The 27,965-nt window shown below is 41.4% G+C and overlaps 1 protein-coding gene across 6 annotated transcripts in view; it reads left to right on the top strand.

The window, feature by feature from the left end:
* The window catches only part of OTUD7A (OTU deubiquitinase 7A), a 402,354-nt gene that overhangs the window by 339,092 nt on the left and 35,297 nt on the right, over window positions 1-27,965 (top strand). For all 6 annotated transcript variants that reach the window (XM_044980928.1, XM_044980927.1, XM_044980929.1 and 3 more), the window contains 2 exons: window positions 277-404; window positions 3,742-3,854. In XM_044980928.1, coding sequence (XP_044836863.1) covers window positions 277-404; window positions 3,742-3,854 — 241 coding nt within the window. The remainder of the gene's footprint in view (window positions 1-276; window positions 405-3,741; window positions 3,855-27,965) is intronic.

Here is a 27,965-nt window from a genome sequence, read left to right as displayed (position 1 = left end):
CAACGTTGAGGTCATGCAAAAACAAAACAACTCAAAGCCATAGTCAATTCTTAACCAGACTTTAAACTTTGCTAGAATTTAGCATTATTCTTCATTAGCCTATTTATGCTGACAGTTTTCATTAGGAAAGCTTGAAAGTAATGAATAGGAATCATTAGCTAGTAAGATTTATAATGTGCACTGCTTTTTTTTCCCAATGTTATTTATGTTTCATGCAACTGATTGTTTCTATTTCATAACTGGATCTCTGTTACTCGGTGCATTTTTGCGCTCTAGGGATGTGGGGATTTCATGACAGGGACCTTGTGTTACGTAAAGCACTCTACACCATGATGAGAAGTGGAGCTGAAAGGGAAGCACTGAAGAGAAGATGGAGATGGCAACAGACACAACAGAATAAAGAGGTCTGTGTGGCCTAGAGAGTTTAAACCATTGTGTGGCTGATATCATTTAGGGCAACATTTTTATTCCTACCTCTGAGGTTCTATGAAAAAGCTTTTGCTCTTACTGAATTTCTTGTGCACACGTATTTCTGCAGGAAAATCAGGCATGAAAAAGCAGATGACTGTTTACACCCACAAAGTTTACATATGCATAGCTTTACACCTACAAAATCTAGGGCTGGTTTGGGGCTACCTGAATATTTGGGGCTCCAAATTTAAATATATTATTTATAGAGGTGTTAAATGATTAAAAAATAATCACAATTAATTGTAAGATTTAAAAAAAATTTTTTTTTTTACATAACTGCACTCAAAAACAAAACAATGTAAAACTTGACAGCCTACAAATCAAAGAATGAAGGGACATATGAATGTTTAGCGCATCTGGCACATAAATACTTTGCAACACCAGCTACAACAGTGCCATGCAAACGCCTGTTCTCACTTTCAGGTAACATAAATAAGAAGCAGGCAGCATTATCTCCCATAAATGTAAACAAACTTGTTTGTCTTATTATTAACTGAACAAAAAATAGGACTGAGTGGACTTATAAGAGAGAAATTGAAAAATACTAGTTCTTTTGTTTCTTTTTTACAGTGCAAATATTTGTAATAAAAAATAATAATATAAAGTGAGCACTATACACTTTGTATTTTGTGTTGTAATTGAAACTAATATATTTGAAAATGTAGAAAAACATCAAAAAAAATTATAATAAATTTAAATTGGTATTCTGTTTTTTATTAACAGTGCAATTAAAACTGTGATTAATTGTGATGATTTTTGTAATCTAGTTAATTTGTTTTGCGTTAATCTCATTCATTAACTATGATTAATTGACAGCCCTAATTATCTACCAAAAATTACATTACAAAAAAGTGAAGACTGTAGATTAATTCATGAAGGAAAAGAAAATGTCAGTTAAGGACCAAATCTCTATGCTGAGAAAATTGACCAGATTTTGAAATATGTATTTTAACTGTAATCCTCAAGTAGCCTAAAATTAGACACTTCACTTTTTCCCCAAAAAAATTTCATATCCAAATATGTGCTGGAAGAAGCTATGTTTGAGAGCAAAGCCTTCCCCCATTGGTATGGAGGACCAGCCTGCTGCAGATCCTCTAGCAATGGGGCCAGATATCTGGAGACCTCACATTGGCTCCACTATTGCAGAGGGTAGGGGTGATCAGCAGTGGAGTTTGCCAAGGAAAGAGTAGGGCCTGTGTTTTCTGCAACTATGCAGATCCACCAGCTGTTTTGCATTCATACCCATGCAGCAGAGGCACAGAAACTACAGGGGCTATTGCAGTCTCATGCAGTGGTTGCTGTTGAGCAGCTCCGCTGACGATATTTTATCCCCTTCCAAAGTTCCCATGGAGCCGTTTCACACCCAGTGCTCAAACCTTTCCAGCAGCACCCAACTCGGTTTCCCAGGCTGTGTGCAGGGGCAGAGTTTGCCCTTTTGTGCATGCCTCTGCTCACCTGATCACAGTGAGGGGGTTCAGCAATTCCTCCAACATAGTCATTACAAATGTGAAATCATGTGGCCATTTGCTTTGCAGGCAGCCAATTGCTGAACGCAAAGGTAATTGGTTTTAGGATTTAGTTCTTGCCTTTATCTACACACACCCAAAATTTTTAAATAGAAAAGCCCTTTCATTTAAACAAAAAGGCATTCTGCCTGTGGTGAGGGGATACAGAATTCTTCATTTATACCAGCTCATTGGGGAGCTGCTGGCATTGCTTCGCTATCTGGAAAGCAGAGGGGAGCAGAACTGGCTCTCACCAGCACCAGTTCTAGTTAGGCTGTTGAAAGAAAATATTCAAATTTCTAGAGTTTTCTTGATTAACAGCACCTTTGGACAGCTTAGCGCTGTTGTGTTCAAAGCTGTGATGTGCTGTTCTGAGGTTCGTTCTTCTTTTCTCTCAGTGTGAGAATTTATCCTTCCATCAATGGCAAGACATAGTGCAGATGAATTAATTCAATAATTTTCCAAGTACTCCAGCATAAATGTTGGCCATACACAGCTAGCTGAACATGACCAAATAGTTTTGGCTGGTAGCTGTGCTATTCATATACGAATTTTCCCTGCTTGCTGTTGGCAGCAGCACTAATGAGAGCAGCAGAACTCAATTACAGCACTAATAAGCTCTTCCTGACCCTGTCAGTGGGAGACAGTTGAGCTGTCGTTGGCTAGGCATTCTCTAGTCTGCCTGAAAACACAATGGGCTGAGGTGCCTACCTGCCCTTTGTGCCTTTGGAAATCTCTCCCCCCAATCTCCAGGGGAGAAGGTGTCACAAGTACTGCTGTCCCCAGCCTATCAAGGAAGGTCTGCAATGTAGAGCAAGGGGGAAAAAAATCAATAATTTAGTCACCGGAAGTGCCGTGTCGGTCAACCCAAAACTCTTTGCAAATTTGTGTCAAGTTCATGAAATAGTTTTGACCAAACTGAAAAAAATATTAGTAATGCTGAAACAAACCATTTCATTTTGACCTGACAAAAAATTTCAGGCATTTTGACAAAAGCAAAGGAAGACTAAATTCACAAAATGTTGTCGGAGGGAAGAATTCGTTTTGGTACTCTCCTGGGATGTGGGAGACCAGGATTCAACTCCCCCTCCTCCACCTCCTTTGTCTGATATGGAGAAAGAATTTGAACTTAAGTATCCTATGTTACACATGAGTGCCCTCTCCACTATGAGAGATTTTGGTATGTGGCTTTCGCAGTTGTATCAGTTATTAAGTAGTCATTGGAGCGAGGACTTGAACTTGGATTTCCTATACGTAGCTGAATTCCTTATCCACCAAGCTATAGAGTTACCCTCACCCACTCAGTCTTTCATTGGCCCAGTGAGCATTCATTGTCATCATGAATTACTATGAATTTCCACTATGAGTGACAGTGAATAGTCATTGGGTCAGTAATAAGATCAAAGATCCACAATGGCACCGGAACTTGAGAACCAAAATGGAAGGAATTTCACATGCATGTGAGATGACTGGATGCCCAGCTACCCAGTTAAACAATTGCATAGGGCACTTTTGCAGAAGCAAATTGAGAGCCTCCAGCTGAAAATTTTATCCAAAATGTAGTAGCTGTCTTTGATCCGTTTTGAGAATTTGGTGCTCTTTGATTTGAAAAAGTGATACTGTAATAACCCAGGGCAATTGCATGTCTTATTCAAATAGCACTATAAATGAAACACAACATTTGTCAGTGGGTCATGATGTCTATTCTCTGATACTGGTGATATTTTTAACATCATATCCTGAAATATACTCCTTTCTCCCCTAGTCGGGTTTAGTTTATACAGAAGAAGAGTGGGAACGAGAATGGAATGAACTGCTTAAGCTGGCTTCAAGTGAACCTCGCACTCATTTTGGCAAAAATGGAGGCACTGGTGGTGGGTAAGTTGGATTGTAACAGATTCTTATATCCTTTGCTTCTGTAGGATGTTTATACTAGCACATGCACTAGAGTAGGAATTTTGTGGGACATCATTCATCTAACTCTTGCATTTTTCATGTTGTATGCTAGAATACTTACTCTGTAATCGTGCCCATCATTTTATTGCAGCCTCTGAGTACAATGATCAATTTGAGCTGGTCAGATAATTCCAAGGTACCTGTCTCTGCAGCCATGCAGAAGAACCAGGGCTCCACAAGCCCCAGTTTCTTGCTCTCTGGAGGTAGTGTGGTGGCAGTAGAGTCCACACCCAGGGAGATGGAGGGTGTGTGCCTTTCATCATTCAACAATGACTTCCCTGGGTTATTAAACACCAGCCAGAAAGATAGCCATTACTGGAACCTTGGGCTCGATGCATGGAAAGTAGAGGTGGGTAGAACACTGCTCTTCTTCTAATACAATCTATTTGGAAAGGAAATACCCAAATCAGACTAGACTTTCAGCTGTCCAAACAACATACATATATTTTACATGTTCAGATAAGAAATGAACAATAGATTTTTTGGACATTAAATCTGTGTGTATTCTATACAATGCATGTCAGGCTAAATCCTTCCCTCATTTATACTTGTGCAAACCCTCAGTGCAGTGAACTGGGTTGCAGAGAATTTAACTCAATACAGCCATGTACTATCACAAATGAAGCAAAGTATTATTACAGACCATGTCACACTTTTAAAAATCTAATTATGTTCTGAAGGCAGTTGGGTGGCACAAGATATTAGCCAGGGGCAGAATTTGGCCCAACAGAGAAAAAGTCAATTGTGATATTACCACAAAACATATTCTAAAGAACCCAGACTTTGGGGGGGCGGGGGGGTTTGGAAGAACAAAAGGATTTTTTTTGTTTATATAAGAAAATACACTACAATAGATAGTTGTAGTCTCATAAGTCCTGTTGAAATCTACACACTACTTGAACTTTGATTCCATGTTGTTGTGCATGTTGTTACCAAAAGCCCTCAATGAAAATAATCAACCTTTATATTGCAGAGCTTGCTTTAGTTTATTTTTTTCTGACTTTGTTAACTGTTATGATTCATCTATAATATAAATAATATTATCAAGCCAGAAAATTATTTAAATGTAGTTTTCTCAAATTGAAATTGATTTGCTCTTTGTCCTGTTGAAGATAACAGTGGGATTGTTGCTAGAGAGGTCACATCAGAGCAAACACATCAAGTTCTAAGGCCTTATATGATCTTTCTTACCTGATTTCCAAGTCTGTTCCTCTGGATTCGTTCTGCAAGAATGTGGTAGATTGCAGTTACTTTGATTAAACTCCAGAGGTTGTAGAATGAAACTGGGTAATGTCAGATGGGTAGTTATTGGGAAATATTTTCATTATGAGACAATGAAAGTGGGTACAGCCCTCACACTTTGGCTCCCTGGGTGGCCATCTCTGTCAATATAATTATGTACATTTTAATTAAATTAGTATATTGGAGCATACTATGGTACTTGATGCGGTTTAGGGTAAGACCAAGTTCTGTGTAACTTACTACCAGCATGTATTTAATTTGAAGCATAAAGAGGTCTCAGGAAAAATGGAAAGAATAAATTATATTTTTAGACATTACTTAAGGAAATAAAACAATATTGTTTGTATTATAATTAAATATCCTTACTGCACAAATGTAATTGGATTCCTTATAGCTTTAGGACTTAACATGAAATAGCACTGAACACGTAATCAAAGTGCACTTGTTCATAAAGTGCAGCATAGTTTTGTTTGCAATAGACCGGCCCTGAGAATATAAGAACTTTAATTTTCATACCTGAATAGGGGGGTGTTATAACTAAAGCCATTTATTCCCTATTCATTCAGTGCATTCTTTTCTCTAGTTGCTGTTTCCTCTGGAGAAAATTGCATGTTATAAGTAATTAGACAAAGTGGAGGCGTAAACCACAGTAAGGATAAAAAAATCTTTAGAAAACGTGTTCCTACTCTCCACTGTGCTGAAGCAGAATATGACATTTTTCTCAGCATTTTTAACCTTTAGATGTCAAGACTAAGCATTTCCCTGACACAACATTTTTATTTTTATTTTTTGCAAAATGTTTACTGACCATAGTGTATATATATTTGTCCTTATATACAGAAGATAACAAAGAATAATTTTGCTCTTTAGTCTTCTGTGTTTCCTCTAAATCTGCCACAGTCTTTTAAAATGTAGTTCAGTTCACATTTCTACTACATGCAGACATACAGGTACTCAACACTAGTTCCCACAACCTCTTTTTGTCCATTTCATGCTGTATGTCTCTCATGGAGCACACAGCTCCAATGTATTCGGTTAGAGATGTGCTGAAACGGTGGTGGTTGTATTTAACAGAGACACACACACACCCCTTTTAAAAATTATCTTTTCAGTAAGCTTCACCTCCCTCAAGTTTTTTTTTAAAGTCGTCTAATACCATTTGTTAAATCAAATATAATTGAGTTCAAATTGTTGTTAAATAGTGACATGGACTAGGCTTTTCTCTTGTTGGGGATGGGAAAGTAGCAATAGGAAATGGTCAACAAATCAGATGTGAATTACAATCCTAATATACACTCTAAGAGAATAGTGAAGACTAACCAAAACTAGCTGAAAAAATTAACCTGTAAAAGTGTATAATTTTAGTACGCACTCTAACCATTCCATTGCAAGGAATAGTGACTAAATAAATGATTCTTTTCAATGTACCATACCAAAAAATACTTCTTAAACTAATGCATCATCTAAAAGGGAAAAGAACTCTTCAAAGAATAATATTTTTGTCTGACAGTGTAGTGTAGCTACCGGTTATTTACTGTCCTCAAGTAATGTGCAAATCAGCCTTTGAATTATAGATGAGGTAATCTCCTTTGGTGCCAGAACTAACTAAAGCATCAAAAGTCACGTACCCATCAAAAGAAAACCTCAGTAACAAATGTGCTTTGATTTGTCACCACATCCACCTGTGAGTTAGTTTTATTTATTTATTTATTTCTTGTGAGTCCAAGGCACTTATAAGAAATCTGCAATTGTCTGTGAACCTCCAGAGGTTCTTTGAGAATCTTCTTTTTGTCAGAGCAGATGCCAAGGAATTGAAGTCACTGAGCAGGAAGACGATAAAGAGAATCGAGGGAAAGCTATGACTTGAGTTCTTGCCTCCTACACGATGAATCCTGCAGCCAGTTTAAATAGGATAATTAACCATGAAACAGTCATTGTTTCAGAAGAGATTTGTACACGTTGTCCTTAGTGGTCCCAAAAGGAATCTCAGATCATCAAAATCGTTTAATTTATCTCCATGTTGAACCAAAAGCAATAGGACTGAATGGAAGATCCAAAAGGGAACTGCTTCAGTTTGAGAAAAGGTTCTTACATTCTTTATTTTATTTTTAAAAAGGGCCTCACTCCCCTTCTCTCTCCCCAACCTCCAGCTCCACCACAATGCCCCTTTCAGTTAAAGGGCTTTAGTGACTGATTGGATTGTTGTTATGACAGTTCCTTCATGGACAGATACTGAGGCCAGCCAAACGCTTGATGTCATGTGATTACATCTTCATACCTTACTTCTTGCAAAGCCTTGAGAAGATACCCTGGAAGAAGCATAATGATTTCTTTTAACATCTTTGTCTTTCCATGACTCAAGTAGATTTACACTTAAAGCAGATTCTGTAGGTGAATAGCATTTTGGCTTTAAGACTAACAGGAATGTTAGCTTCTAATTCTAGACATTGTGTGCTTGATATTGTTAATGTTTTGTTGTCACTATTGTATAAAACCAAATGGTTTTAAGGGGTTTTGTTTGTTTGTTTTTAATCACAACAAGATACTCAGAATCTTCCCATGTGTCATCTTCAACACAAACATGAAGAGGGAAAGTAGGGAAAAATCAGATACCTAGGCCTGGTCTACACTAAGCGTTTAAACCAGTTTTAGGAGCGTAAAACCGATTTAACGCCACACCCGTCCACACTGAGAGGCCCTTTATATCGATATAAAGGGCTCTTTAAATCGATTTCTGTACTCCTCCCTAACGAGAGGAGTAGTGCTAGTATCGGAATTACCATATCGGATTAGGGTTAGTGTGGCCGCAGATCGACGGTATTGGCCTCCAGGTGGTATCCCACAGTGCACCACTGACCGCTCTGGACAGCAATCTGAACTCGGATGCAGTGGCCAGGTAGACAGGAAAAGCCCCGCGAACTTTTGAATATTTCCTGTTTGCCCAGCGTGGAGCTCCGATCAGCACATGTGGCAATGCAGTTAAAAATCAAAATAAAGAAAGAGCTCCAGCATGGACCATGCGGATGTGATTGCTGTAAGGGCAGGCAAATCTGTTCTATCAGCACTCCGTTACAGAAGACGAAATTCAAAATCATTTTTAAAAAATCTCCAGACAGACGCCATAGCAGGGACTCAGCGCACTGCTGCGTGACAAGCGTAACGGAAAGCCAAAGAATCAAATGGACGCTCATGGACTGGAGGACTCAAGCTATCCCACAGTTCCTGCAGTCTCCGAAAAGCATTTGCATTCTTGGCTGAGCTCCAAATGCTTCTAGGGTCAAACACAGTGTCCGCGGTGGGTCAGGGCATAGCTCGGCAATTTACGCACCCCCCCACCCACCCCCAGAAGTGAAAGGGAAAACAATCCTCTCTTGACTCTTTTACATGTCACCCTATCTTTACTGAATGCTGCAGATAGACGCAATGCTGCAGCACTCAACACCAACATCCTTGCTCCCCACCCCGCCATGGGTGGCTGATGGTACAATATGGCTGATATCCATCGTCATCATCAGCCTATTGGCACATGGGGCAGTGCAAAAGGACTGGTAACCATGCCGACTAGCATCAGTTAGGTCGATCAAGGGCACCTGCTCCTAATTTTTTCCTGGTAGATGGTGCAGTATGGCTGGTAACCGTCTTCATCATAGCAACAGGGGGCTGAGCTCCATCAGCCCCCACCCTTCATGTGTAAAGAAAAGATTCAATTGCCCCTGGACTAGCAGCAGGATGCTGGGCTCTTCTCCTCCACACTGCTTAATGTCCTGTCTGGACTATCATAGCAGCTGGAGGCTGCCTTCCCCTCATTTCTCACTAACAAGTCACTGTGTCTTATTCCTGCATTCTTTATTACTTCATCACACAAGTGGGGGGGGCAATGCTACGGTAGCCCAGGAAGGCTGGGGGAAGAACGGAATCAACAGGTGGGGTTGTTGCAGGAGCACCCCCTGTGAATAGCATACAGCTCATAATTTCTGCAGGATCTGACACAGAGCAGCTGTGCTCTCTGGTTCTATGATACAGTGGTTCTCTAGTACACTTGCCCATATTCTAGGCAGGACTGATTCTATTTTTAGATACCAAAAAGGAGGGATTGACTCAGGGAGTCATTCCCAATTTTGGCTTTTGCGCCCCTGGCTGATCTCAGCCAGGGGCACTTATGACAGCAGCAAATGGTGCAGTGCAAAAGGACTGGTAACCATGATCATCTTATTACCAATTTATGGTATGGTAGATGGTACAGTATGGCTGGTAACCATCTCTGCTGTCATGCAAAAGCAAAAGCATGCTGCTGTGTAGCGCTGCTGAATCGCCTCTGTCAGCGGCATCTAGTACACATACGGTGACAGTCACAAAAGGCAAAACAGGCTCCGTGATTGCCATGCTATGGCATCTGCCAGGGCAATCCAGGGAAAAAAGGCGCGAAATGCTTGTCTGCCGTTGCTTTCCCAGAGGAAGGAGTGACTGACGACATTTACCACCCGCGACAATGATTTTTGCCCTATCAGGCACTGGGATCTCAACCCGGAAATTCCAAGGGGCGGGGGAGGCTGCGGGAACTATGGGATAGCTACGGAATAGCTACCCACAGTGCAACGCTCCAGAAATCGACGCTAGCCTCGGACCGTGGACGCACACCACCGATTTAATGTATTTAGTGTGGCCGCGCGCACTCGATTTTATACAATCTGTTTTGCTAAACCAGGTTTATGTAAATTCGGAATAATCCCGTAGTGTAGACGTACCCCTAGTTAGGAAATAATCCCTAATGCACAGATGACTCAACTCAGGGGGCTTCAAACTTTAAGTCCTAGGAGTATTTCATCAATGTATAGGACGAGCTGCTTACTACAGCTCGACACATTTCATTTGAAATGGAATTAACCTGAAAAGGGTCACTAACATAGAATTGTAGGACTGGAAGGGACCTTGAGAGGTTATTCCTGCACTCATGGCAGGACTAAGAATTATCTAGACCATTTCTGACCGGTTTTGTCTAACCTGCTCTTAAAAATCTCCAGTGATGGAGATTCTACAACCTCCCTAGGCAATTTATTCCGGTGCTTAATCACCCTGACAGGAAGTTTTTCCTAATGTCCAACCTAAACCTCCCTTGCTGTAATTTAAGCCCATTGCTTCTTGTCCTATCCTTAGAGGTTAAGAAAAACAAATGTTCTCCCTCCTCCTTGTAACAACCTTTTATGTACTTGAAAACTATCATGTCCCCCCTCACTCTTCCCTTTTCCAGACTAAACAAACCCAATGTTTTCAATCTTCCCTCATAGGTCATGTTTTCTAGACCTTTAATCATTTATATTGCTCTTCTCTGGACTCTCTCCAGTTTGGCCACATCCTTCCTGAAATGTGGGGCCCAGAACTGGACATAATACTCCAGTTGAGGCCTAATCAGCGCAGAGTAGAGTGGAAGAATTACTTCTCGTGTCTTGCTTACACCACTCCTGCTAATACATCAGAATGATGTTCACTTTTTTTGCAACAGCGTTACACTGTTGACTCATATTTAGCTTGTGATCCACTAAGACCCCCAGATCCCTTTCTGCAGTACTCCTTCCTAGGCAGTCATTTCCCATGTTGTATGTGTGCAACTCATTGTTCCTTCCTAAGGGGAGTACTTTGCATTTATCCTTATTGAATTTCATCCTATTTACTTCAGACCATTTCTCCAGTTTGCCCAGAACATTTTGAAATGTAATCCTATCCTCCAAAGCACTTGCAACGCCTCCCAGCTTGGTATCATCCGCAAACTGTAGAAGTGTACTCTCTAGGCCATTAGCTAAATAATTGATGAACATATTGAACAGAAACGGACCCAGAACTGATCCCTGCGGAACCCCACTCATGTCCTTCCAGCATGACTGTGAACCACTGATAACTACTCTCTGGGAACAATTTTCCAACTAGTTTTGCACCCACCTTCTAGTAACTCCATCTAGATTGCATTTCCCTAATTTGTTTATGAGAAAGTCATGTGAGACAGTATCAGAAGCTTTACTAAAGTCAAGATATAGGTCTACATTAACCTAGCTCTGACTGTACAAACTTTGACAAGACCTCTATGTGGCAAAACTACTTAGAAAAAATTGTAATAAAATATTGGTTCACAAAGTTTTGCATTGAATGTCCACATCTTCATGGAGAGATTTCCTTGTGGCCCACCTTCCCTCCACACCCATAGTCTCATACCACTCTTATAACAACTATGGTAACTGCACACAGTGAACAATTAATATTAAGGGAATATTTAATATATTTGTAACTGTCTGATAATAAGGGAAACAATGAGGTGAGCCATCACCATATGACCAGCCATCTATCCACAGATCATCAGCAAGTGCTGCATAGACCACAAGTGACCTACAAATGCATTTTGAGGACCTCTGCAATAAAATATGTAGAGCTGGTCAAATGTTTTGACAACTTTTTCTTTAAAAAAAAAAAAAAAGTTTAATTTCAACATTTTTCTACAAAAATAAATTCGGTTCTGAACTGTAAATACAAACACGGAGAGATTTTTATTTCCTCTCTAGCCTCTGCACACAGCTCCTGCTCTATATCTGCGCCACCAGGTGCTGAGGCACAGTGTAGGGCAGGCTGCCATAAGCAGCCCCATGCAACTCCTTTTGCAAACCCTGTCTCAGGGGGTAGGTGAGGGGGAAAGGACCAGGAGGGGGATATTCCAAACTGCCCACACTGGAGATTCTGCATGGCTCCAACCAGTGGATTGGCCTGTAGGCAGACCTCAGGAGGCTACTATAAATTAGAGTACACTTAGGGTACGTCTACACTACGGGATTATTCCAATTTTACATAAACCGGTTTAGTAAAACATTGTATAAAATCGAGTGCACGCGGCCACACTAAGCACATTAATTCGGTGGTGTGCGTCCATGGTCCGAGGCTAGCATCGATTTCTGGAGCGTTGCACTGTGGGTAGCTATTCCGTAGCTATCCCATAGTTCCCGCAGTCTCTCCCGCCCCTTGGAATTCTGGGTTGAGGTCCCAGTGCCTGATGGGGCAAAAATCATTGTCGCAGGTGGTTCTGGGTAAATGTCGTCAGTCACCCCTTCCTCTGGGAAAGCAACGGCAGACAATCATTTCACGCCCTTTTTCCCTGGATTGCCCTGGCAGACGCCATAGCATGGCAACCGTGGAGCCTGTTTTGCCATTTGTCACTGTCACCGTATGTGTACTGGATGCCGCTGACAGAGGCGATTCAGCAGCGCTACACAGCAGCATTCATTTGCCTTTGCAAGATAGCAGAGACGGTTACCAGTCATATTGCACCGTCTGCCATTGTAAATTGGCAATGAGATGATGGTTATCAGTCGCTCTGTACCGTCTGCTGCTATCATGGGTGCCCCTGGCTGAGATCGGCCGGGGGCGCAAAAGACAAAAATGGGAATGACTCCCTGAGTCAATCCCTCCTTTATGGTATCTAAAAACAGAATCAGTCCTGCCTAGAATATGGGGCAAGTGTACTAGAGAACCAGTGTATCAGAGCACCAGAGAGCACAGCTGCTCCTTGTCAGATCCCGCAGAAATGATGAGCTGCATGCCATTCACAGGGGGTGCCCCTGCAACAACCCCACCTGTTGATTCCCTCCTCCCCCAGCCTTCCTGGGCTACCATTGCAGTGTCCCCCCATTTGTGTGATGAAGTAATAAAGAATGCAGGAATAAGAAACAGTGACTTGTTAGTGAGATAAAATGAGGGGAAAGCAGCCTCCAGCTGCTATGATAGTCCAGACAGGACATTAAGCAGTGTGGGGGAGAGGAGCCCAGCATCCCGCTGCTATGATAGTCCAGGCAGTACAGAATCTTTTCTTTACACATGAAGGGCGGGGGCTGATGGAGCTCAGCCCCCTATTGCTACGATGAAGATGGTTACCAGCCGTTCTGTACCATCTACTGGGAATGATCAGGAGTTTTTTACCCAGGCGCCCCCAGCCGACCTCACCTGAGGCTGGCCAGGAGCACTCATGGGCTGATGATGAGGACGGATACCAGTCATATTGCACCATCTGCCACCAGTGAGGGGGAAAGAGGATACTGCAATTGAGTGCCGCAGCATCGCGTCTACCAGCAGCATTCAGTAGACATAGGGTGACATTTAAAAGAGTCAAGAGATGATTTTTTTCCCTTTTACTTCTGGGAGTGAGTGGGTGGGGGGGTAAATTGACGAGCTATGCCCTGAACCACCGTGGACAATGTGTTTGACCCTACAGGCATTTGGAGCTCAGCCAAGAATGCAAATGCTTTTCGGAGACTGCAGGAACTGTGGGATAGCTTGAGTCCTCAGTCCCCCCTCCCTCCATGAGCATCCATTTGATTCTTTGGCTTTCCGTTACACTTGTCACGCAGCAGTGCGCTGAGTCACTGCTATGGCCTCTGTCTGGAGATTTTTTTAAAATGCTTTGGAATTTCGTCTTCTGTAATGGAGCTCTGATAGAACAGATTTGCCTGCCCATACAGTGATCACATCCGTACGGTCCATGCTGGAGCTCTTTTTGGATTTTGATTTCGGACTGCATCGCCACCCATGCTGATCGGAGCTCCACGCTGGGCAAACAGGAAATGATATTCAAAAGTTCGCGGGGCTTTTCCTGTCTACCTGGCCACTGCATCCGAGTTCAGATTCCTGTCCAGAGCGGTCAGTGGTGCACTGTGGGATACCGCCCGGAGGCCAATACCGTCGATTTGCGGCCACATTAGCCCTAATCCGATATGGTAATACCGATATTAGTGCTACTCCTCTCGTTAGGGAGGAGTACAGAAACCGGTTTAAAGAGCCCTTTATATCGATATAAAGGGCCTCTTAGTGTGGACGGGTATGGCGTTAAATCGCTCCTAAAACCGGTTTAAACGCGTAGTGTAGACCAGGCCTTAGTGTTGCTCTGATTTGTATCAGAGGCAGTATTGGTCTCTGGAGCAATCCAAAATCCCAAGAGTATACAGGTGACTTAAAGCCACCTTTGTAGCTTCTGCCCCTTGATTGCATGTACTGTGCTTAGGGTGACCAGATGTCCCTATTTTATAGGAACAGTCCCAATTTTGGGGTCTTTTTCTCATATAGGCTCTTATTACCACCCACCCCCGTCCCGATTTTTCACATTTGCTGTCTGGTCACCCTAACTGTGCTGCATTTCCTGCATCTCCACTTCCTTCTGTGTAAATCTGAATAAAGGCTTCACTGGTGTCTAGGTTCCTAATAGTCACCAATTTTAGGAGCCATGATAAGTCCATCACCAGGAAAGAATACACAAGTGATCTATTTGAGTAGCTTTAACAGACCTCATACTCAGTGTGAACACCCATCTCAATCCAGAACAGCAGCCATTTTTCCATTCCATCATTTCACATGTGCACTTTTTTTTTTTTAAATTCAGGGTCCAAGCATTTCTTATGATTTTTCAGCACTTCTAGTTCCAGACAAAACAGGGAAGTGAACCAATCTTTTTTTTTAATATGAAAATATGGAAGTCTGATTTTTGAGAAAAGCTTAAGGTCATGTCTTATTTTATCAGAGAATTTTTCTCATCCACTTGTTTACACAAAGTTCTTAATTACTGTAGTAAATAATTACCTTTTTTTTTAAATTGAGGCATTAAATCAGAAAATCATGAAGATCATGTTGGTTTGTTTTGTGGCCTAAAGTTTAGTTGATGATTTATTGAAAAGCAGTTTAAAAGCAAATCTATAAAATGTGTCCACATATTTACTGATCTCAAGAATGTGACACTCATGAAGAAGTTCCCAGCATTTTAGACATAAAATACACAGATACTGTATGTCAGACTGAGTCAGAATCATTCAAACATCACTGCAGGGAATTCTTGCATCCTCCAGGGTGACAGGATCACACACACAGCCACTTAACCAGGGTATTGTCAGTATGAGTAGTAGCAAGCTGTGAGTTTAAAAACAATTTTTTTTTAACTTTTGTTGATGTTGAAGAGAAAACAAAGGAGTGTTTAAAAGAAGTGTAGGTTAGCATAAGTGTTTTATGTAGAGTCAACTCATGTTCTTGATTTATTTTGGAGAATATGATAAACATCTCGTCCTTCCTCAACCTCCTTTCCAAATTCTTGTATAAGTATGTCGTATTATTCTGGTCATTTTAAAAAGACTTAAGGGGAATTATCTCATTGGCAAGACAACAAGATAGAGAGGTCACTTTGCTACAGTCCATCTCGTCTTGTTTAATTTGGGAAGTTGCCTCCTTTGTAATCGTGTGTGTGTGTGTGTGTGTGTGTGTGTGTGTGTGTGTGTGTGTGTGTGTGTGTGTGTGTGTGAGAGAGAGAGAGAGAGATGAAGACTCTCTGAAATGCTAAGTAACAATCCAAGCTATTAAAACCTCCAATACTCTTGCTGGTCAGGAATTATGTTTGCCTCCCACCCCTGTGCTCTCGCACACCTGGCATACCTAGCCATATCAGATGCAGTTTAAAGCAACTCAGCATGTTCTAGATTTAAATTTACTGTGATTGATGTCATACAAGACATTTTTCAGTTTTGGTTGAAAAATACAAAAAGCTAAGTGATTTGTTTAAAAAAAAATCACCATTGATGGACATGATAGAGACTTAACTCAGAATACCAAAGAATTTAGTAATCATGAGGAATTAAACAAAAAACGTGTAAAATAAATGCATCTTAAAAGAAATTTGGTGTCGAGTGTGTTGTCTATGAGTAAAAGAATCGGGGTTTACATAGTGGAAAGATCATTTGGATGTTCCTCTGTCATGTTCCTGAGAAGGCCAGTCTGGTAATGCTTCTGCAAACAGGCACATTACCCTGATAATGGCCTAAGTATTCCATCATTTTTTAACTGTTAAATGGGGAGTGATCACAATGACCTTTGATATTTTTACATTTTCTTTCATTGGTCGGATTAGTTCTGTAATTCATACATATGAGTTTCTTTCTGTCCCTTGGTATTTGGAGAGCAAATGCCAATGGGAGATTAGATAAAATAGCTTCAGAGGGAATAGATATTTTAGTGCTGTATTGTATTTCCTAGGCACTACTGAAATTTGTATTAGAAGTCTTGTATTTTGCTAGAAGTAAAATGTGTAAAACAATCAGTTTCCTCAGAAAATTATACACTGGATATTCTCAAAGAATACATGAACTTCATGATCTATATTAGTGACAGTAATATTAGTTGTATCGGAGGCCTCACTCATATTGGAGCCCCACTGCACTAGGTTCTGTTCAAATGCATAAGAAGCAGCTATGGCTCCAAAGCTATTACAATCTTTGTAATGTTAGAAATAAGATGTAGTAGAAGAAGCTCTCTCTTTGGAGGATGGAAATTTGGATCCAAACCAGGCAATGATGTACCCATGGATTATAGTCCTATTGAAACTGAGTTGTATAGTCCCGTTGTAGTCCCATGCAGATGTAAGAGTCTTTTCAGGATCAGGATATTGATTAGTGGGGTGTTGCTGTGAGTCAGAAGATGTCTTTCAGTTCACACTTATGGCTGGGCTGAAGTCTGTAGTGCAAGATCATACTCTGGTTTATAGATTTCAGATGGGAGGTTGGGTGTATGACGTAGATCTCACCAAGGACTCCATTTTGGAAGAATTGTAGAAAAAAAAATTTGCTGGTTCCTGTGGGTAAATTTGTCGTCATTTCTACACAGTCCCTAAACCGCTTGACACAGATCCTCGGCCAAGACTGAGGAACACATAATAGAGTTTAGGGGAAGGCGGGGAGTGGACAAAGGTTGCCATTTAACTCCTCTGATTCATAGCCAGCTGCAAGCAAGACCACTTCCCTGGCATAATTTAGAGCAATCTGAAGGCTGAACAAAGTGATGCCAGCAGTCAGTGATCCCCAGAGACCAATATGGCAGCCTGGAATCAGGAGAGCATTAAGAAGCCGTGCAGATGCCTTCTTATCAGCAGCCATGCCCCTTATGCTGGCAACAGGGGTGGACTGGTGTAGGAGCCATTACACTGGATGATCCTCCCAGGACAGTGCTGGCTGTAGGACCACTTTGCACCTGCAATTTGTCATAAAGTAACTGCAGTGCAGCGCAGGTGCCAAGTCTGAGGGCCATATGCTGTGCGGTTGCTGAGTGCCCTCAACACCCATTGAAGTTAATGGTAGTTGAGAGTTCTTAGCACACCTCTCAGGATAAGGTGCTAGTGAGCTATGGTATAAAGAACAATAAGTAATATGATTTCATGAAGAAATATCTTGCCAGACAAAATTTTATAGAATTATAAAAATAGTGAGTGAAGTTAAAGCATCTGATATAATATGCAGTATCTGCATTTTAGTGAAATATTTGATACATTATCATTCAAAAGTTTACTCTCAACTACCTTTAATTAGCTTGGACATAAGCACAGGAATATGGACTGAAAATTAATTGAAGGACCTTAAATAAAATGTAATGATGAATGGAAATGTATCCGGCTGAGAGGACGTGGCTAATTGAGTACTACATGGATTCTTGTTAGGCCTAAGTATTTTTCAGAATCTTCATTAATCTTCAGCCAAATCATGAAATTCATGGCTGCTGGTAATGAGGAGGAGATCTGAACACAGTAATGACCCAGAAACAATACCATGTGGCCTGGAGACCTTGGAGAAGTGTGCTGGCCATGACAAAACAAGACTGAATGTGCAAGCTGGGGGCTGTCACAGATCCGTGGCTCTGCTCTGTGCCCTAGCCTGTAACCAGTCCCTCGGCTCCTTAGGGGCAAGACTCCAAAGCTGAGACTTCAGCTGCCAGTGAACCCTGTCTACCTTTGTGGCTCCCAGCAGCAAGTCCAGCAGAGCCAGACTCCTCTGGGAGGCTTGTCCTTTACTCGTTCAGGGCACAATGCTCCCGGGAAGTATTTGCAGCAACAGCAGGCAGCTTTTTCAAAACAAGATAATTTATTAGTCAGCTGGCATACAGAATCTGAAAGTCCTCAGGTTAGTGTGGAGTAACAAAGGTTAAGACGGAGCTCAGCCTGGCCAATGTCAGGGCTCTACCCAGCCAAGCTGCTGTAGAATTTTGGCCCTGTCTCTCTGTCCCTTTTTCCGTGTGTGTGCGTGCGCGTATGTGCTGTGTCTCTGTGAGCTCAGCTCTTAACACAGCCACCTGACACCTTTCCCCTTTGTTCTCATGCTGGAGGCCTTTGCTCAGCTTCCTTGCAGAGGTAAGGAGAAAGAAATCTCCTTCCTCTTAAGTGTTTGTTGGTAGGTGTGGATGTCGTGGCCACTGGGGTTTCCATTTGTCTCTTCAGCGCCTCCATTCAATGTTTAGACTTTATTCAGCTTGTTAATGATTCTGGTTTCCAACCAGGCTGCTGAGTCACCACCTCATCCCATCCCTCTATGCTCAGTGCATAGCAATGCAAAGCCCAGAGGAATACTGAGGCGTGCATAGGAATCATAAAAATATTACCAACATTTCCAGATTTGTCACAGGGGCAAATAACAGGAGAGAGAAATCTGAACAGCATGAATGGGATTGTGAATATAAATTTTGAAGAGACTTAGTGATGTGATATTGAAGGGGGGAAAAGGACAGTGGAATTTTGATCATATATAGAGACATCATATCAATTGGCTAAGGAGGTCACAGTCCCTCTCTACACAGCTCTAGTGCAACTGCTCCTCCACTATTGCATTCACATCTGGGGACTTCATCACCTGGGAGATATTGACTCCTGGAGGGAGCTGAGAAAAGAATAACAAAAAGGATTAGGAGACTGGCAATATTGTCTTATGAGGAAAGAGACAAAGAGCTAACTACCTCTGTCATGTTGTCCTAGTACCAATGAATCTCCTAAGGTCCTTTTCGGCTAAGCAATGATTATGGAAGAGACATAACAGTCTGCAAATATTGGAAGGCAGTAAACACTAAGGAGGTAGAGGAATTTAGTAAGGAATAATGAGAGGAAATTAAGAGTGAGAAAATGTAAATGGAATATCAGGGAAAGCTTTCTGATAGATTGAATAGATGCAAAAGAAAAGTGACACCCCCATTGCTTGGTACACTTATAAATGGAGTAGATAAAATACTAGCGTATGTCCTGAAGGGAACAAGCTACACTGGTAGGGAGATGGACTAGATACATTCTGTGATTCTGAGGTTTATATAATACCAGCCCTTCCACTTTAGTCTGCTCTTCATACATTTTCATTCTACACTCCCTGAATTAGGTGCGAAGATTTTGTGTGAATGTTTTCGGAGGGGATGCAAAATGCCAGGACTTTGGCAAGGTTACAATATTTGGACTGCACCTCCTAGTGCAATGCCCCCCACACAATATTCAATTATTCTGACAAATATAATATTATGAAAATTAATATTAAAATGTGTATCTGAATCACTCTGATAAGCTCATGATTCAGGTTTCCTCTGGAAAGAAATGAGCGAGTGGGTGCCAAAGCAAGAGGGAGTCGTGAGTGAAGAATACGTGCTGCTCTTCACAGTTTTATAGCATGCAGCATGTGTCAATAGCTTATAGACTGATTAGATGTTTGTTTCTTTCTCTGTTAATGCTACTTGTTCACACTGAGCTGTTTTGTAAATTTTTCTCCTCTTGTTCTGTTACAAAATTCTATCTTGTGTTAAGTTAAAATCAGATTAAAACTGGAAGAAATTTGACCTAAAATAGTAGTACAAGTCTAGTGCATCTATCCTCAGGGTTTTATGGTGAAGTCATTTTCTGACAATGGGTTGTATGGTAGTTCAGGTACTGTATATGGCAATCTTACTATCACTCTGTCAAAATCAGACCATAGCATGAATTTGAGCCACACGTGTTGAGTCCTGATATTCCCACAGATATGTGATGTATGCTATCTAGACTTCAAAGAAGTTTTTTTCTTTTGTGACTTTCTGTTTCCATGAAACAAGTGGAAACAGTCCTAGTGTACACATGAGTAAAAACCAGAAATATGTGACCCTAAAGTTTGATGGGAAATTCTAGGCACATTAAAAGAGAAAAGATCTCCTCCTTATCCAGAGAAGAATATTCCTTGCCTTTGAGAAACTTATGATGTCACACTAATTCCTTCTGAACTGGCTTTTCGGGAGCATATGTAACCTCTAACACAGATTCGGAGGAAAGAATAGCAATAAAAATACTTATATCTAGTGCAAACGGTAGCTGATGATCTTTGTAGATTCATCCAAAATACTGAGGGGGAAATAAAGGAATATTTAGCTGGTACTGCTAGAATTTAGAAAGTTCATTTACATCTCATCCTTTTGGAAATGCTTCCACAGATTCCATAAAAGTTTACAATGTGGTAAATGTGGTCATTGTATATTGAAAACATACCCGAGCTCTTAGTGTGCTAAAATTTTGTTTTATGTATTTGTTAGCATTTTGGGGCAGGAGCTGTCTCTTTGTTCTGTGTTTGTTCAGTGCTTAGCACAACGGGATCCTGAGCTGGGACTTCCAGGTGCTACTGCAGGACCACTTATAATAATAATAATAGATCATTTAAAATAATAATCTCCAACTCCAGCCCAATTGTGGGCTCAGAACTGGATTCTGATTTGTTTGGTTATAATATTCAGGTTGCTATAATGCACCTGTTACCATGGGATCTAAGTACCTTTTTGTGTAAATAGATGCGTTTATTTTTGGCACTTCATCCAACTGACAGATGTCTTTTGCAGACTAGCTAATCTCATTGTAAAAACAACATGAATTGTGAGAGCAATATTAAAACGGTGGCATATTTAATCATAATAAGGTTCCTGCACTGCATGTTATTTCCACGTGATTTTGACTTCTGAGCTCTATATAGCATGCAACACATTGATAGTGTCGTCAGATGCTACCGGTGTGGTGCTCTGCTCTATTCAATGTTATCATCAGTCGTCTGTGTGCGTGTGTTCCCTCTGTGTGCTGCCCCAGCTCTGCAGATCGCTGACACAGCAGACCCCGAGAGAACCCCCCCGTGACCACAGACTCTAATAAGGTACGAAGGGATCCAGGCCAGGTTTATTGTCAAACGAAGCACAGTAATAGTTTCCTATAGACTCTACAGGACATACTACGAATGGACACAGCTCAGTCAGTGGCGGGACTTTCCACTGCCCCCTAGGCTGGACAAAGACGTCCACTCAGGGATGCATTCTTATACACAGGTACAAACAGGTTACACATCATTGAACGTACTGAGGTACATCCCCTCTATTAGGGGGTTGCCTTTCTCTTGACACAGGTTGGTTTGAACAAACTATCCATCCATCATACTGTTTATCCATCGTATTGTTCTTTCATATTGTCTATTCATCATATTGTCTATCTATCATATTGTCCTTTTATACTGTCTTTAGGCTAGGTCTACCTGTTCTTTATCTGCGTGCGATGTGCGGGATGTGTTCGTACCCAGCTGTTCTGATGTCGGCTTGTCCCATGTTCATTGTATTGGTGATTAATACGTACTTCTAACAGCTCTCTTCTTGCCAACTTCTGTGAGCAGGACCTGCCTCTGGCTCGCAGCCCAGCTTTGCTTAACAATGTCTTGACTATTACTCTAGTTCAGGCTTCAGGCCTCATACCGGGCCCTGATACCAAGGGTTTGTGTTTCATTGACTCATTTTACTACAGATAGTTGTGGAACAGACCCTATTACCAGTTCAAAATCATTTTTGTTAGATTTCCTTGTGTTCTTAGATCACCTGTGAAACTTCTGTTAGGACATTCAGTGACACTATTGTCTGTGGTCTCCTTTACACATGGAGATTAATGCATTTACCGGTAACTCCCTTTAATACTAACAGGAATTATGGCTGAAGTCCATGTCTTCAGCACCAACCGTACCAGGAAATGGGCTTTTGCTTAGTGGACCAAAGTGACCAGTATGGAGATTGTAAACTCTGTGGGGCAGATTCTGTCTTTTTTTCTATGTTTATATTCTATCGAGCACAATGGGGTCCTGCTCCACAAATGGGGCCCATAGGTGCTCCCACAAGGCAAATTAATAATAATAATAATGATTATTAATAATTAATGATCCATTTTCTCTCTCCTGCCTCCACAACCTGGATGTCAGGCAAGGGGCAGCTATACAATTGATTGCAGCCATTACTAATAGCCCACAACATTCCCACAACCTCATGTGAGATTAGTAGCCAATGAATTCACACAATTTGGAGATCCATTGGCTACACACACCCATAAATTTCCTTGTCAAACAAAGAGTAGAGAGTCTACCTCCATGGTTGTTCACTTTTTCACTCCACCCCCACATCAATCTACCAGTTCCCACAACATTTTGGGTTTCCCACAACATGATTTCATCCTAGCTGTGTAAAACCTCTCAGATTTAGAACATGCTTTTATGGTTCTTCTGGTATTTGTTGTTGCCCTTTCTCTTTTCCATCTCACCCTGTAATAAGAGGTCATACTGGAGTATGTTCTTGACTTGAATCCTAACACAGTACTGTCTTCAGAGTGTAACACTGTGATCTTTTTGGTCATTTTGCCTCATTCAATTATGAGAGGAATCTCCGCGTGCACTTGTTTCATTTTGCTCCAAGCTTTCTGGTGTTTCTACGTTAAGATGTAAAAAAAAAAACAGTATAAAAGAAAAGATCTAGTATATTTTTTAGCCTTTGTCATCTAAGTCCAAATACTCATTCACTCTTTGGAAACAATATCCAAATTCACTGAATTAAAGTGTGAGGTCAGCCTAAGAAATACTGAAGCAGGTTTAAAATAATCTTCTGGGAGAGACAAAGAGATAGACAGTTTGGAGAAAATGAATAATGGGAAATTATGTGAACTGGGATCTGTTAAATTATATACACTGGGAACAAATAACTTCTCAGCAATATTCACTTTCCCTTTCAACCTCCTTCAATTTTCACAGTTTAATTAGCAATCACAGTAGACTGGGAATCGCACCACTATTGCAAGGTAAACTGTGAAGTAAAAAGTGACTTTTATTGATTTAATCTTAAATATTAAAATATTTCTTACATTTCTAGATCCTTTCATCCTAAAAGATAGTAAAATGCTTCACAAATGTCATCTATACAGGGAACATTTCACCTACTTCGGAAATGCAATCCCTCTAGAATAATGTGCACCCACTCATTAAGAGCTCATAGAGCTGCTAATCAACAGTTTAGGACAGGAAGTGAAGAAAAATGCCATAGCATGAAGTTGATGAGGGAATTTTAGGTAGAAAGAATATATCCAAATTATTATTTGATCAGGAAATCAGTGTTTATCTGCTGAGTCTTCTGAGGTGTCCCTGGGATCTTTGATTGGCACCAGATACTAAGCACTTCTTTGTTGTCTCATCCAAAAGAAAACACATTCAGCAGCCTAAGGTCTCTGAGTCCACTACTAACCACATGCTGAATCATTGGTTCAATACTAACACAAAGCAAGGGTTGCTACTTCCTGAGTAGTCAGCACCACTTCCTGCTGCATCATGTTTTTTCCCTAGAGTTCCCTTACCCAAGTATTAGGAGTAATAGCAACAGCAGTATTGCATAGTGCACACATCACATCTGTCCCTTATGGAAGGTGATTATAGAATGGTGTTATAATTTTTGAGGGAAAGGGCAGCCTTTACAGTCATAGGATATGTGCATGGGGTTGGTATATGGATGAAGGAGACCCTCAAAATACAGAAGTAGAAGGAAAAGTCTTTGGACCTCTACTGATCTGACAATTGAAATTGCCATTAAATTTTTTGATGAAAAAAATGAAACATTTGCAAAAACTTTCATTAAAAATGTGTTTTGATTTCCCCCCCCCCCAATCTCTACCAACTAGCATCTTGTGTTGCTACCTTCCCTACCTGAGGTCCTTGTGCACCTTCATCCCAGCGGTGGCTGAATTTCTTTGTGGCTGTGTGGATGTTCTTGTAAAGCATGTTGAGTTCCATCAGGAGGAAAGTGCACTATCCTGTCAAAATATATGAACTAGATGATAATATAATTCATAGTACAGAGAGGATAATTCTGATTCCCCTCTTATACATTAATGTGTGTTCAAGTTTCCATATCACTGAAAGATAAGAAATAATCTGCCAATTAAGCAAACGTATATTGCTTAAAAAATTGAAAATATGCATTTGAAAAAATAGATCTAATTTCTGTGAATTAGTTTGATATATTTCTTTCTCTTTCTTTTGTATTGTGATATAAATTATTTCTCTAAATTCTCAAAAAAAAATTAAAATATGCAGCCGCTATATATATCCTCACCTTGGAGATTTGTTTTTTGCTTCAGTTTTCTCAAAAAGTCTGTAATAAGGAAAGAAACCTCTTCAGTGAGACATGTGAAGAATAGACAAACAGTGAACCATTGCTTCTGGCTACCCATTTGTCTGTATCTTTTGGATGGTCGCTTACGGTCACAGATTTCTATAAAATGTTCTTTTAAAGAAGGGCATTCAAGGTTCAGTTCACTTCCACTCTTTGTATTGCTTTCTGAAAACTTTCAAAGCTGCTGTCTCAGCAGCACTTTCTATAGACAGTTGATTTATTTCACAAGGTACAGACTCCTAGTCAGTGGTTTTTCTGACTTTTTCCGTGTTTTACCAAAGCAAGAGGATATAGCATTGCTTAGGAAAAATCCATTTTCTCCAAGTAAGGCTCTATAAATGGCATTTATTTAACTGAATATTGATCACAACATAAATCTCGTAGGCTTATCATTCCTGAGGCGCAGGAGAACTGGAGGGTGAAGTGCAGAAATTGTCTCAGTAAAAGATATGGAAGGTACAATATAAGAGTGATGCAGTGGAATTGTCCATGTACTTCCTATACTTCTAGATTAGATTTTTCAGCTAATTCCTCCCACACAGTTTAAATATTACTCTAGAGAATTACACAATCTATAGAAGTTTTGCATGCTAAACAGAAAAGGGACAGATATTCAGTTGTCAGCTAGAAATCTGGACCATGGCCCTTATCCCAGAGAAAAATCTCTCCTTAACTCACACCATTCCCTATTTTCAAAAAAATGACAGTATTCTGCAGCTACACCTCTACCCCAATATAACACGACCCGATATAACATGAATTAGCATATAACGCAGTAAAGCAGCGCTCTGGGGGGGGCGGGGCTGAGCACTCCGGCGGATCAAAGCAAGTTCAATATAACATGGTTTCACCTATAACGCGGTAAGATTTTTTGGCTCCCGAGGACAGTGTTATATCGGGCTAGAGGTGTATCTGTAACTGTACCAAAGCATTCACACAAGATGTAGCATTTGGGGCCATTACTATAGAACACTGAAGTGCTACTTTTTTTCTTTGTATGTGAGAGACAGAGAACAGAGAGACTGAACTCAGAAAACATTTATTGATCCTGAATATGGGGTCTGTTTTCACCATCACAAAAGATTAACAATGGAATGCTGTATCCTGTGTAATAGGACATGCATTGGTTAATACATTTCTTGGTGAAATGGAAAAGTGAACAATGATGCAGTAATATTTATAGGCAAAAATATTATGTGGGTTAGTCAAGACTAGAGAAAACTGAAGAATTCTTGTAGGTACCAAACAAAACTAGGCGAATGGACAGTAGGGTGGCAGATGAAATGCAGTGTTGCCAATGCAAGCTAATGCACACTAGAATAATAATTTTAATTTCTCAGACACATTACTGGGTTCTAACTTAAATGTAACCAACCAGGAAAAAGAGGTGGTTATCATAGTGGATAGATCAATGCAAACTTTTTAGCTATGTGAAGCAGTGGGTAAAAATACAAACAAAAATTCAGTCTATATATAAAGAAGATTGAAAACAGTACTGAAAATATGTTATTATATAAATGATGCTTATTATAGTAATGATTATTATACTAATATTATACTACTATTCATATTATATTTACATGTTACACTGTATTAAATTCTAATTATTATGCTAATATTTGTATATTGCTTTTATATACATCAGTGGTACAGCGTTCACTCACCTGATTAACTGTGTTCAGTTCTAGTTACCCTATCTCAGGGCTTGGCTACACTTACAAGTTGCAGCGCTGGTGGAGGCTTTCTAGCGCTGCAATTACACCCCGTCCACACTTGCAGGGCACAACCAGTGCTGCAACTCCCTGGTTGCAGCGCTGGCTGAAAACCCATCCCGGCTGGGGTATAAGGAGTGCAGCGCTGGTGATCCAGCGCTGCTCAGCAGGTGTGGACACTCACCAGCGCTTTAATTGTCCTCCAGGGAATAAGGAGTTATCCCAGAATTCCTGTTCAGCCACTCTGCTCATCAGTTTGCACTCTACTGCTCTTGCCTCAGGTGACCCGCCCTTTAGCATGGAGCACTGGCGAATTGCAGGACCTCATTAGTGTTTGGGGGGAGGAAGCTGTGCAGTCCCCGCTGTGCTCCAGCCGTAGGAATTACGATATCTTTGAGCAGGTATCAAGGTCCATGCTGGATAGGGGCCATGATCGGGACGCACTACAATGCAGGGTGAAAGTTAAAGAGCTGCGGAGTGCCTATTACAAAGCCCGTGAGGGGAATCGCCGATCCGGGGCTGCCCCCACGACCTGCCGTTTTTACAGGGAGATGGACGCGATACTTGGGGGTGACCCCACTGCCAATCCCAGGACAACGATGGACACTTCTGAGCAGGCTGGGGGACAGGAGGAGGAGGAGGCGCAGGCGGATGCGGAGGTGGGGGGGGAGGAAAACGCGAGTGAAGCTACTGGGATGGGGGAAGACACCCCAGAGTGGGCATGCAGCCAGGAGCTCTTCTCAAGCCAGGAGGAAAGTACCCAATCGCAGCAGCCAGCAGTTGCAGAAGGACAAGCAGAGGAGCGGGTTACCGGTAAGCGGCTTTTATTTTCTGGGTGGAAATGTTTCTGGAGAGGAAGGGGGTTTAGGGCTGCATGCATGCCAGCCTAGATGTGGAATAGCCCATTGATGTGGTCTATCACGTCGCGGTAATCGGCTGCAGTGATCTCAGCAAAAGTTTCAGCCAGAGCGGTGGGCAATATGCCTGCGCAGGTTTTATAGGGAGAGCCACTGTGTTCCTTGTCCCAGTCACGCTGACGCGTCCGCGCCACTGTGCCGCGAGGGGTGGGGGGGCGGGGGGGGACCATTTCTGAACACAGGGAAGCCGCATAGGGTCCAGGGCGGAATCCACATTGCTGTAAAAAGAGCCTCCCGCTGTTCCCTAGTGACACGCAGCAGGGAGATATCTTCCAGGATTTTAACTCCTGTGAAAAATGTTGGGAGACTCTTTAGTGAAGAGATAGGGAGATAGTGAAGATCACCCCTGCAGCTTCATCTTCACTCAACCCCTCTATCACTCCAGATTACCCGAAGCAACCAGAACCCCTCTATCACTCAAGCCCCACTTCTCCCTCTATAAGCACCCCTCACTCACCATTGCGTGGCTTCTGTTGTGTTTATGTGTGTGGTAAAAGAATGCTAAACTGAGGACTAAGAACTCCCTCAGTGTAGCAATTAATGTCTGGAGATAGTGAATACAATGCTGCCCTGTTAAATGTATACATTTCTGGCTTTCTACAGTGACCTTGACTGCTGGACTGAGCAGATGTACCACAGCACAGAGGCTGCACAATTTGAGGAAAAATCCCCGAAAGAGCAAGGAGGACATGTTGAAAACTGTTCTTCATCACTCTGCTAGAGAGAGTAAAGAATTGAAGGAGTGGAGAGAGAAGGAAAGCAGGATCCGCAAGAGAAATGCAGTGGCCAAGAGGAAAAGCACAGAGCGGCTGCTAAGCATCCTGTCACGCCAAGCGGACTCTATAGAGTCACTCGTTGCCATGCAAGCAGAGCACTACCGTGCTACT

Source organism: Mauremys mutica, chromosome 11, assembly GCF_020497125.1.
Source record: "Mauremys mutica isolate MM-2020 ecotype Southern chromosome 11, ASM2049712v1, whole genome shotgun sequence".
Lineage (NCBI taxonomy): Eukaryota > Metazoa > Chordata > Testudines > Geoemydidae > Mauremys > Mauremys mutica.
Note: the sequence above shows the minus strand (reverse complement) of the source record. Positions and strands in the feature narration are given on the sequence as shown.